Source organism: Marmota flaviventris, chromosome 1, assembly GCF_047511675.1.
Source record: "Marmota flaviventris isolate mMarFla1 chromosome 1, mMarFla1.hap1, whole genome shotgun sequence".
Classification (NCBI taxonomy): Eukaryota; Metazoa; Chordata; class Mammalia; order Rodentia; family Sciuridae; genus Marmota; species Marmota flaviventris.
The window spans coordinates 145,325,518-145,340,274 of NC_092498.1; the positions used below are offsets into that span (position 1 = coordinate 145,325,518).

At 44.2% G+C, this 14,757-nt stretch overlaps 1 protein-coding gene across 1 annotated transcript; it reads left to right on the forward strand.

The window, feature by feature from the left end:
- The first annotated feature begins 411 nt into the window (after positions 1-411).
- On the forward strand, positions 412-6,775 carry Pebp1 (phosphatidylethanolamine binding protein 1). Its single transcript, XM_027923321.2, has 4 exons — positions 412-669; positions 1,743-1,852; positions 2,525-2,625; positions 5,866-6,775. The coding sequence occupies exons 1-4, from the start codon at positions 535-537 to the stop codon at positions 6,081-6,083; spliced, it is 564 nt and encodes a 187-aa protein (XP_027779122.1). The 5' UTR covers positions 412-534; the 3' UTR covers positions 6,084-6,775.
- The last annotated feature ends 7,982 nt before the right edge of the window (positions 6,776-14,757 follow it).

The following is a 14,757-nucleotide window of genomic DNA, read 5'->3' on the forward strand; positions in this document are numbered from 1 at the left end:
TCCGTGCAAATGCATTTGTGGAGAAAATGGCCAAATGTTTACTCAGGATTTCTCACTAGGCAATTACCACCAGGCGAGAGCACCCATTAGTGAAATATTCTGGCTCGTTTTAAGAAGTGCAAGAGAAAAGCAAGGCCTTACTATTTCTGAATTGAGGATATGGGGCAAAGATTTGTGCAAAAAAATTACAACAAAAAGAAAAACAACACAGACGAGCTCATGTGCATTTCCTGAAACAATGGCCTTGCAGACCTAGCTACAGTACTGCAAAACCCGGCTGCTGCTGGTAGCAGGTTGCTTTGACCCGGGAGCGTGAGTCGCCCCGCGCTTCAGGGTTCGACCAATCGGAGGGCAGAGTGGACGGGGCCTCACCGATGATTGGAGGGGCGGGGCGGGGCTGCACCCGCGTGCGTGCGCTCCCGTGATTGTTGGGCCCACGCCGCCGCCTCGGTCCAGTTCGCTCGGACTCGGCGCCGTGTGTCCGCCCGTGGCCTCCCGCCGCCCTCCCGGCCGAACCGCCTGCCCTTCCTCGCCATGCCGGCAGACCTCAGCAAGTGGAACGGGCCACTGAGCCTGCAGGAGGTGGAGGAGCAGCCCCAGCACCCACTGCGGGTCGTGTACGCAGGGGCGGAGGTGGACGAGCTGGGCAAAGTGCTGACGCCGACCCAGGTGCCTGTGGGCGTGCGCGGCCGGGGCCTGTGCGGGGATCGGGTGGGAGCCGGTGAGACGCGGGCGCGGAGGCCGCTCCAGCCTGCGTGCGCAGCGTCCCCGGGATCGGGGTCGCTGTGCCCACGCCACAGGCCTGGGGGCCACCCCGAGGACCCGGCCAGTGGTGGGTGGAGATCGACCTGCTGGAGAAATCCAGCTCGTTTCCCGGGACATCAAGGCCCAGGAGGGGCCTAGGACAAGCAATGCCTTCCCCGGGCAGGGTCGGGGACGGGGTCGCAGTCAGGACGGGGTGGGCCCTGACCGCCTGGACGCCCCCAGAGCCTCCCCCGAGTCTCCGTGCTTAAGGCCGCAGTTTGGAGAGCCGATGCCGCACCCGGGAGTTTTGTGACGCATTATGTAACTGGTGACGAGTGCCGCCCGGCGGTTTCTCCTTTGTTTTAGCGGTCTAGAGCGTGCATCTCCCCCGAAGGGGTGCGCTCTGCAGCCCGGAGGCTTGAGAGCAGCCGCCTCGTATTACGGTTTTGCTTTTGGACACTTGACTCCAGGACTAAGGCTGCTGCAAAAAGTGGAGAAACTGGTATTCTCGACACCATTGCTCGTTGCTGGTCATTAAGTCTCTGGCAAGAAGCGAATAAGTTGCCCAGACCATTCACTGTTTTGGATAATCACAGAAACTGCGCAGCTAGGCAGCAGTGCCAGCCTCCTCCCCCCCCCCCCCCCCCGACTTCCTGTCCACCTCTCAGCCACATTTCTCTGCGCTTTTAAATGTTGAGTTGATGCGGACTTCACTTTGGCAGGCTCCAGTGACTGCCTGGTCACCAATCCAGAGACATTGTCATTCCAGACAGTGTAAAGTTTTAGTTATGAGAAGAAGACGGTATCCTGTTTAATCTAGACCCCACCACTTAGGATATACTAGCTCCATGGTGGTGTTGAAAATAAAATTATAATATAAACATTTTTTTTTCTGACTCCTACTTTGGTTTTACCTTTGAGGAGCCTGAGGTCAAAGAAAGTGAGTTGTTTTCTTCAGTTTTTCTGACTTTTGAACTCCAAACTATTCCTCCCTACAGGTTAAGAACAGACCCACCAACATTACATGGGATGGTCTTAATCCAGAGAAACTCTACACCTTGGTCCTGACAGACCCGGATGCTCCCAGCAGGCAGTCTCCCAAATACAGGCAGGTTGGGGAAAGAGGGGGGAGGGTGGGTTGTGGAGACCTGACCTACCTAGTATAAGTCTCTTGTCGCATGTGAAGAAGTAGACCTAGGGTAGGATGTTAGTGCGGTGTTTAAGCGGAGTATGCATTTCCTGCCCCTTTGCTCTCCAGTCTTAAATTAAAACCAATAGCAAAATCCACCTACCTGCAGCCTGTTTTTGTACGGCATCATGAATTTAGATTGGCTTTTGCGTTTTTAGATGGATAAGAAAAAAAGAATGATAATACCTTGTGAGATATAAAATTATATGAAATGCAAAGGTCAGTGTCCATAAATAAGAGTTTTTACTGGAACACAGCCATGATACCTTATATATCTGTCCTCTGTGGCTAATTTCCAGCCACAGTGGCAGTGTTGAGTTGTTGCTACACAGATAGTAGGGCCTGCAAAGCTGCAAGCATTGACTCTCTAGTCTTTTACAGAAAAAGCTTTTTGATCCCTGCCCTAGAGAATCTTAGGGCAGAGAAGGGATTGGGTCCTCTCTCTGCAGATCTAGAACAAGCTTTGCACTGGCGGGGCCTGCAGTGTTCATCTCTGTCTCCTGGCATTCGGTATGTGCTAGATGTTCAGCTGCCAGTGTGCAGTGACTGCCAACCCCTGTGGTGCTGACGGTCCTGTGTTCTTCCGCACAGGGAATGGCACCATTTTCTGGTGGTCAACATGAAGGGCAACGACATCAGCAGTGGTACCGTCCTCTCCGATTATGTGGGCTCCGGGCCTCCCAGTGGCACAGGTCAGTAAAGGCTGCTTTTGGGGAGGCAAGAAGGGAGGCTAGGTGCACAGCAGGGTTGGCCAAAGTGCTGCCACTTTGAGTCTGGTTTTTCAGGCTGTGTTCTTTTTATTTACGAGAGTCCTTACCCTACTGGAAACAGAAGGCTGCTTGCTTCTCTGCCTTCCAGAGTTTGCTCAGACCTGCTGGAGTGAGGGGCTAGAACTTTGGATTCTGTTCAGATGGGTTCTCAGTGTAGAGGTCTGCTTTTTGGGCTCTGGGCCTTTAATAAGCAGGGAAGCCAGGGATCAGGGAGTGATGTTTTAGATGCTTTCTGGGTGGCTACACACGGGTTGAACACAGATAAGCCACGTTTTTTTTCTGTGTGCAATTTTTCCCATGTGATGTTTCAATTTCTAATTCCTGTAAAAAGTCTCAAGTGATCATAGTTTTCAAATTAATTAGAAAAAATTGCCTTATCTATCACTGGAGGTCCTTCCAAAAATCTGGTTTGGTATCTTGGAAAGATGTAGAAGACCGCAGCAGAACTACACTGGAGATCTACGCATGCATTGTGCAGTGTCCTGTTCTGTGTGTAAGCATGTGTGGTGAGAGACTCCTGCATCGAAGCTCTCCAGCTAGATAAGAGCTCCGTAAGCCACAGGGGGTTGCTGTTGCCTTGGTTCATTACAAGATGTCCCCATTTGTAGTGGTGGGTGAAGCATGGCAGAATACCAGCTTTTGCACACATTGTTCTGCTTTGAGTTAGTACGAAGTGTTATAAGGAAGTACCTGGTGAGTGAGGACTGCTGGTCATGGGCTCATGTTTTACTTTTAGACCTAAAAGCTTCCAGATGGCTTTAACCCCCTCATGCATTCCTAATAGAGAGGGTAAAGGGACAGATTTCCTAGAGCTCTATTAAGTTCTCTAGGGCAGTTATTAAATTAGCCAGTTTAATTACGGGGAGAATACACATGAGAATAAAGCAATTCTCTTGAGCAGGAGCTGTGTTCTCATTAAAAAAAAAAAAAAAAAAAAGGCTTCAGTCACTCTCTTTTCAGATTCTTTTAGTAAGTTTTAACTACCATATAATAAACACATAGATTGTAAGGTTTCAGGCAACAGATTTGACTGATGCATACACATAGAAACACTTCAGAAAGATATAGGTCATTTCCATCACCCTAGAAGGTTCCTCTTTTACTTACATTCCCTGAGAGCCAACCAATTTTCTGACCCCTTTTCTCCACAGAGTATCTTGCAACCTCATAGAGATGGAGTCTCAGGGTGCATTTATTGGCGACAGGTCTCTTTCATTCAAGATCATGTCTAAGGTTCTTCTAGGCTGTTGCTTGTAGGAGTAGTTCATTCCATTTGGTTTCTAAGTAGCATCTCCTAGTTCCAAGACTAGGAGCCGTACTCCTGCTGGGCGTTCAGGTTTCTCCAGCATTTGGATTTTATGAATAAGTGGCTCTATACATTCCTGTGGACAGTTCCTCTTGGAGCTGCCCCAAGAGTTCTCCAGAACAGCTGACAGTTTTACATTCTAACCAGAATACATGATGTAAGATCCCCTAGCCCCATACTGAGATTAGGTGCTGTGGTTGGTATATGTGAAGTGGTAGCATTTGCGGTGACCTGGTCCCTGATCTGGCGGCTGATGTTGAGCCTATCTCCTTATTGACCATGCTTTTTTGTAATTTGCTTTTTAAATGTTTTATGTTTTAAACTATACTAAAAACATAACATAAAACTTACTACTTGGATACTTCAGTAGTGCTAACTGTTCACATTGTTGGGAAACCTACCTGGAAATTTCCATCTCCCCAAATGGAAAGGAAACCCTGCTCACTGAGCGAGAGCTCCGCAGTTCCCTCTCCCGCTGTCCCTGGGAGTCACTATTCCACTTTCTGTGCATGCTTTTGATTCTTTAGATACCTCATGTGGAATCATATATTATTTCTTTTTTTATGACTGGCTTATTTCACTTAGCATGATCTCTTCAGGGTTCATCCATGTTGTAATGCGTCAAAATCTTCATTTTATTGCTGAATAATATTTCACTGTATGGATATAGTACATTCTGTTTATCCATTTCTCCATCGCTAAAAATTTGGATTGCTTCCAGCTCTCAGCTGTTGTGAATGGTACATGGATGTGTGCATACTTAAATAACTTTTAAAAATAATTTTTTTTAGTTGTAGGTGGACACAATACCTTTATTTTATTTGTTTTTATTTTTATGTGGTGCTGGGGATTGAACCCAGTGCCTCACGCATGCTAGGCAAGCGCTCTACCACTGAGCCACAACCCTGTTAAATAACTTTTTAACAAGTTCATGGTACTCATTTCTGTCTAGTACTTAAGTGGAGTTACTTAATTTACAGTTAATAAGGTGCTTCCCCTCCTTCAAAATGGGAATTGAACCTTGGGGTCTGTACTGCTGGATTACATTTCCAGCCCTTTTTATTTTATTTTGATACAGAATCTTGCTAAGTTGCCAAGGCCGCCCTTCAACTTTCAATCTCCTCCTGCCTGTGCCTCACACGCAGCAGGGATTTCAGGTGTGTGCCGCCACACCTGGCTTGCTGATTCTAAAACATTTTTTGCTGTTTAGTTGGTAAAAGTGGGTTTGGGTCATTTCAAAGCAGATCTCTCATCTTCCAATAGATAAGTCTGGAGGTAGAACCATAATGTTCTCTGGTACCTTGGAGGCCTGAGTGTGGTGTGACGGCCCTAGCCTCAGCCCCTGACTGGCTGTTTCCTTCATCTATTTCTCTCTCTCTTTTTTCTTCTTTTTAGCATTTCTATGTGCCAGGCATTTTAGGGTAATTTAGGGAGACGAGAAGCAACAGAACGAATACCACCACTTAATAGAGCTATTATTTCTAACAGGGAAATTAGGTTACAAAGTTAGTGTTTTACTTAGATTTTAGGTTCCGATGTTACTGTGGTGGAAGAAGGATGGGCGTCCTGATGGGGTGTTGGGAGGGACTTGAGGTGGCCGAAGTGTGGCGTGGGCTGGATTGAGCAGCAGGGGGGTTGGAGGCAAGGCTCAAGGGATGGGCCAAGGCTGGAGCCTGCAGGTCCCCAGTGGCTCGAATGAAGGGTTTGTTCCCTGGGTGAGGGGCTTGACCCGTCCTGCCTCTCTGGGCTCAGTGTCCTGGTGAATAGGGTGGTGCGGTCCCTTTGAGTTGAAATGTCGTGTGGAAATGGGTGAGGTCCACCCCAGGTGTCCACCTTCCCTCTGCATCTCCCTCCAGGCCTCCACCGCTATGTCTGGCTGGTGTACGAGCAGGACAAGCCGCTGAAGTGTGACGAGCCCATTCTCAGCAATCGCTCTGGAGACAACCGTGGCAAGTTCAAGGTGTCGGCCTTCCGCAAGAAGTACAAGCTGGGGTCCCCAGTGGCCGGCACGTGCTACCAGGCTGAGTGGGACGACTATGTGCCCAAACTGTACGAGCAGCTGTCTGGGAAGTAGGGGAAGCTCCGCGAGGCAGTGGCCCTGGCCTGGGCGGTGTTCTCTAGTGAAGTGACACATGGAGGGCTCCTCCCACTCCCTGGGCACAGGGCAGGGCTGCGCTTTAGGTGGTCAGGGAGACTTCTCCTGTTGCCTGTTCTTTATGATTTTAGATAGTCACATCCCAGTTTATGCTTTGATCTAATTTGAACTTCTTGTTGGGGGATATTTTGGTACTGCGAGGGGGTCAATGCATTGTTAGTCAAAGAATAACAACCTAGGTAAAAATACTACAGGAACCAAGTGTCAGTTAATCTTTAAGGAAAGTTTAAAAAAGCAGATGATTTGCTGCCTTTACCTTTGTGATTCTGAGTCCAGATTGTGAACGATGACACCTCTGAGATGTGTCTTTACAGTGCAGTCTCTGGCCAAGACAGAGGCTGGCGTCTCAGCTGCACCCCAGCACGGACTCAGGTACCGCAGGAGGTGTGAGCGCCCTGCTCTGGCTCCTTCAAAGAACAAAGCTGGATAAAGCAAGAGGGGGAGGGTGGCAGTGGTGCTGGGTGGCAGTGCTGGGCCCCAGCTGTTGGGGGTCCTGAAATCTGAGCCGATCACATGTCACTGGTTAAGAGCGATCTGGAGTTGCTTAATGTTGTGTTAATTCTGCTGTTCGCTTATTGTTGAATAAAAATAAAAGCACGGGATGATTCAGACCTCCAGGTATTTTGCCTTATTGGGCATGCGTTTTCTAAATGGGGGATGTCAAGAGACAGCCTCTGCGGGCCCTGAGTGCCAGTAGCTCTCGGGATTTAGTCTGTGGGCCACAGAGAGGGTCTCCTTGCTCCAGAATGGCCTCTACAGGTGCCGGTGATCCACAGTGCGAGTGACCTCCGGTCCTCAGTCGGCCTCCCCTCCCCTCACAGGGTTGTTGAATAACAAAACAATCCTTTGTTGAGACGAAGGTGTGATGGATGGAATTAATATGTGTAAGTGGTGAACTAACTACCTGCCTGCCAGAGGGACAGAGTGCAAAAGGCTTGTCCCCCATTTCCACAGGGCTGTTTCTGGTATGTGTTTACCCAGAGTGTGACCACGAGGTTTAATAAAGACGGACGTCTATTACAGGGCGCCCTTATCAGCCCTGCCAGAGCCCAGCATTTCTAAGGGACCTTGGGACGGCTCATTCTGACCTCATGGCAGAACGTAATGTGCAACACCATGGCCACCACTCGGAGCCCTGAATAAAACATGCACACAGGAATCCAGGTCTCGGCAGCAGGGTTGGTTCTCTCCAGTATGGACCAGCAGCACATGGCCTGAATCTGTCCTTAGATGGGTGCCAAGTCCATCGGCCTCTGCCTACTGAAAACCCTTTGGCAATCTGCAGGTGCTCTGAGGATGGAGTCCAGATCCTGTGGGTGACCTATAAGCGTCGTTTGGCCTGACCCCATTTGTCTCCACCTCTAGTAATTTCTGTTCCCGTTAAACTCCCTTGCATGTGCTGGCTGCTCGGGGCTGCACTTTACAGTGCAGCTGTTGGTCCTCTTTCCCTCTGACAGTAATACTAACTGGGCTTTTCTAAGGAGGCTAAATATGCCTCTGTGTCTAATTTTCGATTTAATATTTATCTCTATTACACTAGACCCTTTCCTTCACAAGGGTCGTTGAGAAGGTCCTGCTCAACGACCCCAGCCCTTGACATGCCTCACATAAACTGAAACCTCGTGGATCACTGAATTGACTGTAAAGGTGATTTTTTTTTTTTTTTTTGTGGGGATTGAACCTAGGGCCTCACACATGCTGAGCAGGTACGAGACAGGGTCTCACTGAGTTGCTTAGTGCCTGACTGTTGCCGAGATTGGCTTTGAACTTATGGTCCTCCTGTCTCAGGTTCCCAAACTGAAGGGATTACAGGTGTGTGCCACTGTGCCCTTTTAGTTTTTGACATAGGGTATCACCAAGTTGCTGAGGCTGGTCTTAAAGTTGCAGACCTCTGTCTGTCAGCCTCCTTGAGTAGCTGGGATTACAGGAAGGGACTTCTCTATAACACACATTATACTTTAAAAGTTCCTTCTTTCCTCTCGTGGATTCACACCACACATGAGAGCCCCCTAAAGCCCATCATCAGCTCCCTGGTTCTGATGGCTATGAACATGAAAAAGCCGCTCTCATTCCTGGGTTCTTGGTCTGGTGGTCCCTCCATTTGGGGCTTCCCATCTTTTCCCCTTTTCCTCTCTCTATTTTTTTATTGTTTTGTGGTACTGAGGATTGAACCCAGGGACGCTTTAGCCGTCTGCAGTCTCTGGAACCATCCCTTATTTGCAGTTAAGTGATGGTGTCACTTGTCTCAGGGATCTCTGGCTGAAGCCTTTGTATAGGTTCAATGCTTTCTGGTGCCACATTCTGCAGCCAATCAGAATGCTTTTTCTGTTCATGTTGTCCACATGAGCTGCCTCCCCAGCCACCTCCTCCCCACACTTTTTTTTTGGTACTGAGGATTGAATCCAGGGGCACTTAGCCATTGAGCCACATCCCCAGACTTTTTTTTTTTTTTAAGATTTTTTTTTTTTTTTAATTAGGGCTGGAGTTGTGGCTCAGCGGTAGAGCACTTGCCTAACATGAGTGAGGCCCTGGGTTCGATTCTTAGCACCACATATAAATAAATGAATGAAATAAAGGTCCATCAACATCTAAAAAAAAATTAAAAAAAAATTTTTTTTTAGTTGTAAGTGGATACAATACCTTTATTTATTTTTACTTATGTGGTGCTGAAGATCGAACCCAGTGTCTAATGCATGCTAGGCAAGTGCTCAACCACTGAGCTACCGCCCCAACCACCCCCACTTCTTTTGAGCCGGTCTTCCTAAATTGCACAGGCTGGCCTTGAACTTGTGATCCTTCCTCAGCCTCATGAATTGGGGCAGAGACAGGTGTGTGCCCCTGTGTCTGGCTCAAATTACTTCTTATTTTTCTTGTTCCTACTCCTGATCCCTCTTCCCCAAACCCACCTCTTTCTTTTTTTTTTTTTTTAACCTTTATTTATTTTTTTATGTGTGCTGAGGATCGAACCCAGTGCCTCACACATGCTGACGAGCACTCCACCCCTGAGCCACAACCCCAGCCCAAACATACCTTTTTCTTGAAGAAATTCAAATGGGTAAGAAAATTTCCAGTAATCTTAAGACCACATTTCATGAGTACCGATAGGACCATATCTGGGGTTCTACTTTGATAAGCTCACTTCTTAGCCTGTCAATAAGTAGAGTACACATTTTTCAACTTTTATAGAAGTATAATGTTGGCACACTATCACACATAAGTGAAGGATTTCCCATCACCCCCGAAGTTAGTTTCCTAGTGTCTTCACATTTCCTCCCTCCTTCTACACCTACCCCTGATCACCTACTGTTTTGCTTTCTGTCACTATGTTTTCCATTTTCATATGTGTATGTGTGTGTGTATATATATGAGACATATGTAAACGAAGTCATGTAGTAGCAACCGTAGTCCCCTTATCTGTCAGGGATATGTTCCAAGAACCCCAGCCGAGGCTTTAAACCATGGGTAGTGCCAAACCCCACAAGTACTTTTATTCTGCTGTACATACACACACCTATGATGACGACCTATTTATGAATTAGGCACAGCTAGAGGCACAGCTAGAGATCAGCAGCCACTAATGGTGACCTATGGTAAAGATCACAGTACACTATAATACAAGTTATGTGGATCTTTCAAAATAACTTACTGGCCTGTACTCACCCTTCTTCCTGTGATGGTCTGAGGCGAAAGATGCCTCTGTGTGAAGAAGAGCTGTGAGTGACGCTGACCTCGTGACGCTGCCTTAGGGACTATTGGCCTTTTGACATATATCAGAAGGAGATTATTTCTGTCGGTAATTCTGATCACAGAGCCAAGAGGTCATTGATGGCTAGGGATCATTAACAGTTGACGTTTATTTTCTCCTCCCAAGTCTTTTGAAAGAACATTGCCATTGAAAACTACGGTTTATGCCCTTGCACCCCCAGGGCCCTGCGCATGCGCACGGGCTCCACCCCGCCCCACCCAGCCTCTCTCTCCTTGGCACTTTAATGAATGCAGGTTCTATGGGGCATCTTCAGAAGAGCCCAGCTGCATCACATTTGGTGACTTGATTTCGATGGCATTTTTCTCTTTTTTCAATTCTGCCTGAAATGTGGCAGCAGGAGCTTCACCAGCAGACTTCACTAATTTGCTTTTTTTTTTTTTTGGTGGTACTGGACAAGGGCTCTACAACTGCACCATGCCTTCAACACTTTAAAAACTACTTTTATCTTGAGGCAGGGTCTCATAAATTGTGCAGGCTGACCCCAAACGTGATCTTCCTGCCTCAGCCTCCCAAGTTGTGGGGATTACAGGTGAGCACCTGCACCCATCTTTCCAGTGACTTTTATGGAAGTCGGTTCAAACCTGTGTCGGAGTTTGTGCAACCACCCCTTACAGTAAATGACAGTGTCATTTGTGTTAGGGATCCCTTGCTGAAGTACTCGGAATCCCTTTGAAGTCTTTATGGTGCCATTTGCGCAGCCTGTCAAAATGCTTTTTCTGCTATATATTGTCCACCCACAAATTTAATGCCTTTTCTGTCTTAACTAAGTATTTATCATGCACTGTAATACTTAGGCTGTGACTTTTGCAGTCTAAGGTATACAAGCAAAACTAGCACACATTTATTTTTCCTTCTTCATAATTTCATGGATAGAACATTCATTTCTACAGTAGATCTTAGCACTTCAGCAACAGTTGTTGTTGTTGTTGTTTTTCCTTACAAAGTTGAGAACTTCACTGAAAGGAAGAATGTTCTGGTTTCTTTTGGGAATATTTGAGTTTCCAGCATCACTATTCTTAGGTGTTGGGGCCATTATTAGGTAAAATAAGGGTACTTGAACACAAGCACTGTGGTTCCTTGACAGTCAATCTGATAACTGAGATGGCTGCTAAATGACTAACAGACAGGTAGCATATACAGCGTGGATAACCCTGGACAGAGGGATGATTGACATCCTAGTGGGATGGAGCAGGATGGCACAAGATTTCATCATGCTACTCAGAATGGCACCCAGTTTAACACTTAGGAATTGTTTATTTCTGGAATTTTCCCATTTGATATATTTGGACCCCAGTTGACCAAGGGTAACACTATGGAAAACAAAACCACAGATAAGGGGAGATTACTGTAATCTAGGCTAGTTTTTTTTTTTTTTTTGTTTTTTTTTTTTGGAGCTGGGACTTGAATCTAGGGCCTTATGCATGCAAGGTAAGTACTCTGCCAACTGACCTACCTCCACAGCCCATCTAGGCTCATTTTTTGAGATTCATCCATGTTGCTGCATATAGCTTTGTTTCCTTTTCATTGTCAAACAACAGTCATTACATGGATCTGACCCAATTTACCCATTTACCTGGTGGTGGCACAAGGTATATCTAATTACTTTTGCTATGAAGCTGTTATGGACATATGTATAGGTTTCTCTGTGAACACAGGTTTCCATTTCTTTTTTGCCAATAATCTAGGAATGGGCTTGCAAGAGATATGGTTAACTTTATAAAATACTGCCAAACTATCTTCAAAAGTGGGTGTACCATCTTACTTTATGAGATTTTTAGTTGTTCCACATTCTCAACAAAACTTGTGTTTTCCAACACACTCTTACAGTCGTGGATGCCATCTTACTTTCCATGAGCATTTAAATTTTTTTTTCTTTTTCTAGTTGTAGATGAATACAATATATTTATTTTTATTTATTTATTTTTATGGGTGCTGAGGATAGAACCCAGGGCCTCATGTGTGAGAGGCTCTACCATTGAGCTACAACCCCAGCCCTCCATGAGCATTTTGATCATCTGTGTATCTTATTTTATAAAGAATTCCCATCCTTTTTCATTTTCTTATGGGGATTCTCTTCATATTATTGAGTTGTAAGAGTCTTTTACATATTCTCAATACTAATTCTTTGCCTGATAAATGTACTATGAAAATTCTCAGCCTATGGCTTGTCTTTTTTGACTTCATGGTGGCTTTGAAGAGTAAACAATTTTTTTTTAATATTTATTTTTTACTTAGAGGTGAACACATATCTTTATTTATTTATTTATTTTTTATGTGATGCTGAGGATTGAACCCAGGGCCTCACACGTGCTAGGCAAGCACTTTACCTCTGAGCCACAATCCCAGCCCCTGAAGAGTAAACAATTTTGATTTTGATAAAAATAAAACTTATTTTTGCTCTTACATTTTATACTTGTTCTGTTCTAAGAAACGTTTGCCTAGTTGAAGGCCATGAAGATTTTCTCCTGTGTTTTCTTTTACATTCTTGAAGTCTATCATCATTTTGAATTGATTTTTTTGTGTGTATAGTGAGATAAAAATGGGCTTTGATTTTCCTACCTTGCATATCCAGTTGGTCTAGTACTGTTTGTTGGAAAGATTTTTCTCTCTTCAGTAAATTATCTTGGCATCATTGTAAAAAGCCAGTTCACCAATAAATTCATTATTTCTGAATTCTCTGTACTATCCAATTGTTTTACATCTACTGTTTTACAAACACCCAGGTATCTTGATTTTATAACTTTAGGGTGGTTCTTAAAATCAAGTAGCGTAAGTTCTCCAACTTTGTTCTTTTAAAAAATTGCTATTGTTATTCTGTTTGTGTTTCCATATACATTTTAGGATCAACTTGCCAATTTCTACAAGAAAGTTTGCTGGGATTTTGATTAAGATTGCTTTGAATCCATAGATCAGTTTGGAGAGAATTGACATCTCAATAGTTTTTTTTTTTAAATTGTGCTGGGCATTGAACCCAGGGCTTTACACAGGCAGGAAAGCACTTAATACTGAGCTACATCTCCAGTCTTTTGATCCACAAATATACTACATATTTTCTTCAATTTAAACTTTAAATCTTGCCTGGGGATGTAGTTCAGAGGTCGAGTGCTAGACTAGCCTGTGTGAGGTCTTGGGTTCCTTTGCTAGCACTGGAGGAAAAAATTAAATCTGTTTCAGTATAGAGATCCCAGAACTCCATTTTTACTTTTATTTCTAAGTAGTGTATATTCTTATGGCATAGAGATGGTCTGACTTACAATGGTTATACTTAGAAATTTTTCCACTTTATTTACAATGAATGGCTTTATCAGGATGTATCTCCATCTAAGTTAAGAAACATCTGTACTGTGATGGGAATTTTTTTCCCCCTTCAGTGCTGAGGATCAAAGCAAGGTCCTCATGCATGCCAGGCAAGCACTCTTCCATTTAGCTACACCCCTAGCCACCAACTTTGTATGATTTTTTAAAAAATATTTTTTCGTTATTAACGGACCTTTGTTTTATTTATTTACATGTGGTGCTGAGAATCGAACCCAGTGCCTCACACATGCCAGGCAAGCGCTCTACCACTGAGTCACCACCCCAGCCCTTTTGTATGATTTTTGATTCTTAAAAATTTGTCATTTTATGGTCCTGTATATGGTTCAACTTGGTGAACATATGATGAATATTTGAAAATAATGTGTATTCTGATGTTTGTGGAGACAGTGTCCTATAAATGTCAATTAAGTCAAGGTCACTGATAGTGTTCACATCTGTTTTTTCTTATTTTTCTGTGTTTAGTATCAATTGCTGAGAGAGGGGAGTTAAAAGATATTTTTTCCCCTAGTTTTCCATCTAATTCTGTCATTAAATTTTTTTTTTTAATTTTTATTTTTTAGTTTTAGGTGGACACAATATCTTTATTTTATTTTTATGTGGTGCTGAGGATTGAACCCAGTGCCTGACGCATGCAAGGCGAGCACTCTGCCACCTAGCCACAATCCCAGCCCCTAATTCTGTCAGTTTTTTTAAAAATATTTTTTAGTTTTAGATGGACACAATACCTTTATTTTATTTATTTATTATTTTGAGGTGCTGAGGATTGAACCCAGTGCCTCACATGTGCCAAGCAAGTGCTCTACCACTGAGCCACAACTCCAGCCCTAATTCTGTCAATTTTTGACTCATTTATTTCCAGGTATTGTTGTTAGGTGTATATACATTTAAAATTATTTATGACTTCTTGAATTTTTTTTTCTCATTATGACTGAGGCTTTTTTTTTTTTTAATCTCTGGTAATACTCTTTGTTCTGAAGGCAGTTTTAGTTGCCATCAGCATAGCCCCTGCAGACTTTGACTATTTGTTTGGCATTTTTCCATCCATTTATTTTCAAATTCTCTGTGCCTTTGTATTTATTCTGTCTCTTATAGTCAGCATGTGATCCTTTTATCCACTGTCAATCTCTGCCTTCTTACTGGACTGAACAGAGACCATCAACATTTAATGTAATTACTGATATGGTGGGCTTTTTGGTCTTCTATTTTATGATATGATTTATTTATCTGTTTTAAAAATTCCTCTCTTCTCCCTGTCTTGCTTTCTCTTGGATTATTCAAATATTTTATCTCTTGGATTTTTGGCTATCATTTTTTGGGTTTTCTTTTTGGTGGTGGTTCCTGGGATTACATTTTAACTTTTCATAGTCTCCTTAGAACAGAAATTGTAGCATTGCAAGCAAAATGTAGATGCCTTGCAACCATATAGATCTTTAACCCCCACATTTTGTTATAGTTTTATGGATTTTATCTGCAGACATTAAAATCCTTACTAATGTTTTAACTTTTGCT

Excerpts from the sequence above, each read along its gene's own strand:
- Pebp1 (XM_027923321.2), top strand. The coding sequence starts at position 535 with ATGCCGGCAGACCTCAGCAAGTGGAACGGGCCACTGAGCCTGCAGGAG. Across the intron at positions 1,853-2,524 it reads AGGCAGTCTCCCAAATACAG|GGAATGGCACCATTTTCTGG; the intron begins GCAGGTTGGGGA and ends TCTTCCGCACAG. Across the intron at positions 2,626-5,865 it reads CGGGCCTCCCAGTGGCACAG|GCCTCCACCGCTATGTCTGG; the intron begins GTCAGTAAAGGC and ends ATCTCCCTCCAG.